At 36.6% G+C, this 6,347-nt stretch overlaps 1 protein-coding gene across 1 annotated transcript; it reads left to right on the forward strand.

Annotated features, from left to right (window-relative positions):
* The first annotated feature begins 1,904 nt into the window (after positions 1 to 1,904).
* Positions 1,905 to 3,272, forward strand: LOC121391642. The gene has a single exon (XM_041523199.1). The coding sequence runs from the start codon at positions 1,905 to 1,907 to the stop codon at positions 3,270 to 3,272; it is 1,368 nt and encodes a 455-aa protein (XP_041379133.1).
* Positions 3,273 to 6,347: the final 3,075 nt, after the last annotated feature.

A 6,347-nucleotide genomic window follows, 5' to 3' on the forward strand; every position in this document is an offset into this window, starting at 1 on the left:
AAAGTAGCCAATGAAGTGTCTGCATCGGGTTTCCTCTCTCAATATCTGTGAGATCCTTCCTTCGTTCCTAGTTACACAGCAGTAATCTCAGCTGACTAGACTCTCTGTTAATGGTTAATTGTTAGGGGATTTTGAGAAATGAATAGAATAGTTGTTTATCGACACACCAGCACGACGGCTGGATTGTGAGAGTATGTACAAGAAAGATAACACTATTGAGTGTATACAGAGACTAGTTTATTTTAGCTGCCTATACAAACATATTCAGGATATATGCAAGGTGTAACACATGGCAACATCCTATATGACGACACACACTTTATAAACATTACACGTGAGACCCTTAATATATACACGGTGTAACACATGGTAACATCATATATGACAACACATACTTTATAAACATTACACGTGAGACCCTTAATATATACACGGTGTAACATATGGTAACATCATTTATGATGATACATACTTTATAAACATTACACGTGAGACCCTTAATATATACACGGTGTAACACATGGTAACATCATATATGATGACACATACTTTATAAACATTACACGAGAGACCCTTAATATATACAAGTAACACATGGTAACATCATATATGATGACATACACTTTATAAACATTACACGAGAGACCCTTAATATATAGACGGTGTAACACATGGTAACATCATATATGATGACACATACTTTATAAACATTACACGAGAGACCCTTAGTATATACAAGGTGTAACACATGGTAAAATCATATATGATGACACACACTTTATAAACATTACGCGAGAGACCCTTAATATATACACGGTGTAAAACATGGTAACATCATATATGATGATACATACTTTATAAACATTACACATGAGACCCTTAATATATACACGGTGTAACACATGGTAACATCATATATGATGACACATACTTTATAAACATTACACGAGAGACCCTTAATATATACACGTAACACATGGTAACATCATCAGGGTGCACAAATGTGAAATTGTGATAGTTGCCCGGTGGGCAACCAGTAGCTGAAGTTTGATTGCCCAACATCATCTCTTGGTTGCCCACATATTTCATAAAATGTTTTATGAATATAATTTTGAACTGTCATTAAAATGAAACTGAAATTTAAAATGTTTTTATTATTATCATTACTTATCAGTTTAGTTTTATTTCTTTTTTAACATTGTTTATTTACAGCTCATCTTCGCTTAGGCTGAAAAAAAAGTTTGTTTTATTTAACGACACCACTGGAGCACATTGATTAATTAATCATCGGCTACTGGATGTCAAACATTTGGTAATTTTGACTCGTAGTCATCAGAGGAAACTCACTACATTTTTCCTAATGCAGAAAATGATCTCTTATATATGCACTTTCCAACAGACAGGAAGGCACATACCACAGCCTTTGTCCAGTTGTTGTGCACTGGTTGGAACGAGAGAAAAACCAATCAGCTGAATGGATCCACAGAGGTGGTTCGATCTCGGTTGGGCTGTCACAGTCATAATACTTTGATGAACTCAGGGCTCACCCAGGATTAAAAATACCTGTAGCCCCAAAAATTGACAAATGGGATTTTTATTAGCCATACTGAAAATGTTTTAGCCAAAATTGTTTTGTGTAGTACTGTATAGAGTATTTATATATGAATATGAAAATGCATATTTTTCAGCTAATTATGTACAAACTGGAATACATCTGAATAACAAAATTATCCCCTAATCAAAATCAAAGACAGCAATGGGGGGTAGGAGCAGTTAATAAATTACTTTGATTTTTCAGTGGGTGAGGGGAGATATGCAGAGTTGGAAGCCAATTCACTCTGCAAACACACCCCAAATTCTAAGGCCTATTTCTGTATTAATTCATATATATGTACATGTGAAGAATGCGAGAATACCGTTGCAGTGAAACATCGGTGAAAAAGAAGAGAACTGTTGTTAATGACGAGAATACATGTGGTTCCAACATGGCGGCAAGCCGTTTCTATAGAAGTACACCACAGAAAACGCCAGTCAGTTCTGATTTACATGGAAGTGGACTGCCGACATCTCCAAAACATTGTACTACTGGAAACAATGTTATTATCAATGAGCTGCTTTGTTTTGTAACAAACAAAATGGATGTATTACCGCATGACACCATTGTAAAATTGTGTTCTGATGTTTTTACAGATCACGAAGTTGAGGATGCTAAGACAATCTTATTTGACCTTTGCTATAATACGGAAAGTTGTGGACGTATGATAAAACGAAAGGGTGTTGAAAAGAAAAAGAATAACATTCATGATATTTTGAATTTGCTGCATAACACTGAACCAGATGATGTACCATGCTTCGCTGCGAAAGATCTGAATAAACTGCCGCCAATTCTTTACAATCATATGGACATGGCCATTATTTTGAAGGAACTTGAAATAATGAAAGGCAGTATTGCTTCTTTGCAAACAGCCCAGATGGCCACTGCTGAGATATGTCGAAGTACATTCCAGAATAAAAAAGATTGTGCATGTTCAGTGGGGTTGGCTGTCGATGTAAGCCAAGAAAATGATGAAGATACTGATATTGTGAGTTCTTCACCCGTGAACGATTGTGTACACGACAGTGGTTTAGAGGCGGAAACAGTCACACCTAGCGACATTAATATCTTGAAACAAAGCCAAAATGTAATAACTGAAAAGGAAGATGGTGAACTAGATGACAGCATAACACATGCAAAACAGCTGATACGAAATTGCAAAACCCCTAATAGGCAATCGAGCCCAGTACGACCAGATGAGCCTTTATCTCATGTTACTAGGGAGATGTCTCAACACACAGGGACTGCACGCAGTTTTGCTGATATGGCTGCTGGATTGGCATCTAATGGCATGGAGCTGAATAGAGAAAAGAAAACAAGAAAAGCTGTTCCGCACAGAAGTGGTGTTGATTCAGACGGATTTAAGTTTGTTGGTCCGAAGCGAAAAAAGACGGTAGTAATAGGAACCGCACAGTCATCGGCACTGCGGGGAGTCAAATCTACACCGGTACCCGTTTTCGTAACCAGATTAGCGCCGGGAACTAAGGAGTCGGACATACTTGATTACGTAAGGTCAGTGCTGGGGATTGATGTCTGGTGTGAAAAACTCAGAACACGATATGACACCTATTCGTCGTTTAAAATCCTTGTTGACTCCAAAAACATCGATAAACTAATGAGTCCTAACGTGTGGCCAGAAGAAGTTTTAGTTCGAAAGTTTTATGTGATACGACATTAGCAAATATCATGAAAGAAGAAATTAAGATATGCTCATACAACTGTCGGTCTCTTAAAACATCGGCGCCAGATATTCATGAATTATGTGATGCTAATGATATATGTTTGTTGCAGGAGCACTGGTTAGCAGACTATGATTTGTCAAAACTCTCTTACATACACGATGATTTTTATGCTCGAGGGGTATCTGCTATGGATACTAGCAGTAATCTACTAGCCGGACGTCCATATGGTGGAGTGGCTATTCTATGGAGGAAGACACTCGGCAGGCTAGTTAATGTGTGTACATATGACGATAGTAGAATAATAGGATTAGAATTAAATTGTGCATCATCGAAAGTACTTATCTTGTGTGTTTACTTACCGACTGATTCGCCTGAAAATTGGGAGGATTACGTCTCGTACCTTGGAAAATTGCATGCCATATCAGAGGAATCCAACACTCCAAATGTGTACATAGTCGGTGATTGGAATGCCAATATTAAGCGGCAGTCAAGGTTTGGTGCTGAATTATATAATATGTGTTCAGAACATGGTTATATATTATCGGATGCTATTCTTTTAGGTACAGATACGTACACATATATTAGTGAGGCGCATGCGACAACGTCATGGCTAGACCACTGTTTGGCTACTACAGCTGCACACAATGCAATAACTAATATGAATATACTACATGACATTGCGCCATGGGATCATCTGCCATTACAATTCACCATCAGTGTGAACGGTTTGACCAAATGCAATTTAGCCAAAAATCACATACTGCCAAGAACGTCTGTAAACTGGTCAAAAGTTACTGCTAATGATATAAATACGTATAGAGCTGAGTCAGATATTTCCTTGTCTCAAATCGTTTTTCCTAATGATGCAATTTCTTGTAAAACTCCAAACTGCAATATATCTGGTCATCTACATTGATAGTTTATATAATGAAATTGTTAATGCATTAAAATTGGTATCTCAACATTTGATTAAAGGTAATAGTGACAATCACAAAAATGTGCCTGGGTGGAATAATTACGTAAAAGATCTACATCTCATTGCTCGAGAGGCCTACTTGTTATGGCGAGACAATGGTAAACCTAGAACAGTACTTATATGTGAAAATATGAACAAAACACGTAGGCAGTTTAAATACGCTCTTAGAATGTGTCAAAATGAGAACGATAGAATGAAGGCAGATGCTATAGCACAAAATTTGACCGACATGAACTTTCGTGAATTTTGGAAAAATATTTGTACAGAAAATAATAAACGAACTCTATTGGCAACAACTGTGGATGGTGTGACCGGGGAAGAGAATATTGCAGGTTTGTTTAAAGAACATTATAAAGAACTTCTAAATTCTGTGACAGGTCAGCATCATCGAGCATATGTTGAAGAGTATATTGCTAATGATTCAAGTTATGTTGCTGAAATGAACGTAAATCCCAATGAGGTAATGGAGTTTGTTTTTAAACTTAGCAGTGGGAAATCAGCAGGGAATGACGGCCTCTCAGCGGAACACCTCCAATATGCGCCCAAGAGATTATTCGTTCTATTATCAGTTTGTTTCAGTGCCATGCTTGTACACGGGCATGTATCTAGTAGTATGACAGATGTTATTCTTGTTCCTATTGTGAAAAACAAAACCGGAGACATAACAGATAAAGGCAATTACCGTCCAATTGCATTAGCAACTGTGATGTGAAAAGTTATGGAACATGTACTGTTATCACGAACAGACCTGAGTACATCAGATTATCAGTTTGGTTTTAAAAGTGGGACATCCACCGATATGTGTTTATTTGCTTTTAAGGAAGTTATTAACTTTTACATTTCACAAGGTAGTCCTGTGTATGTTTTCTTTTTGGATGCGAAAAAAGCCTTTGACCGAGTAAATCACTGGACATTATATATGACACTTTTGAAAAAAGGCGTGCCTACTTTTGTAGTTCGCTTTCTCAAAGCATGGTATTTAACCCAATTGTTTAGTGTAAAATGGGGTGCATATATTTCCTGTAATTTTAATATAACAAATGGCGTCCGTCAAGGTGGGGTAATGTCACCCTTATTATTTAATATATATATTGATGACCTTAACCTACAGTTGTCAAAATGTGCAGTTGGGTGTAATGTTGGTGGGGTGTTTCTAAATAACTTCAGTTTTGCTGATGATATGTCACTTCTTTGCCCATCTATTTCTGCATTAAGAAAAATGTTAACGATTTGTGAGAAATTTGCAGAAGATTATGATATTATATATAATACAATGAAAACTGTGTTGTTGTATGTGTATTGAGCCAGAAACTCTGAAGTTGATCAATGTGCCTTCGATATATTTGTGTGGTGATGTACTGAAATTTGTTTACAACTATAAATATCTAGGTCATATTATATGCAAAAACATGAAAGACGATAAAGACATTAAACGACAGTATAGAGCCCTTTGTGTACGTGCAAACATGTTGTTGCGGCGATTTGCAAAATGTTCAGAATCTGTTAAAACACAATTATTTGTGAGTTATTGTAGTAATTTGTACGCGGGTGCATTATGGGTGAAATTTAAGCAGGATACCATGAAAGATCTTAACATGTTATAATAATGCATACCGATGGATGATCGGACAACGACGACCATACAGTGCCAGCAAGATGTTTGTCAGTCATCGAATAAAAAGCTTTGGCGCTTTACTTCGCTCAACAGCATATTCGCTGAAGAGCAGAATCGAAACAACTTCAAACGACCTACTTGCCCACCTGCGGTGTACAACTGTGTACGTCAAATCTGTATGTGTAAATCGCTGGCACAAGCTGCTGTATATTATGTAATCAGTTTTGTATGTGATGTTTATATATGTTCTATGGATCTCTGATCTGAAATAAAAATCTATTATTATTATTATTATGACATTAATAAAAATTTGAGAGCCAATACTCTTCTTTTTTTGAACAGAGCTCATTATTTCTGTAAAATAGCAATCTTTATTTTTGTTTGAACTGTTTTTAATTCTATTTTAAAGTAACCCATCTATTCCACACCCCAACAATTTCGTAATTTGCGCCATTTTGTTGATTTCCGCGTCGTGTTAAA

This window comes from Gigantopelta aegis, unplaced genomic scaffold (genome assembly GCF_016097555.1).
Source record: "Gigantopelta aegis isolate Gae_Host unplaced genomic scaffold, Gae_host_genome ctg2763_pilon_pilon:::debris, whole genome shotgun sequence".
Classification (NCBI taxonomy): domain Eukaryota; kingdom Metazoa; phylum Mollusca; class Gastropoda; order Neomphalida; family Peltospiridae; genus Gigantopelta; species Gigantopelta aegis.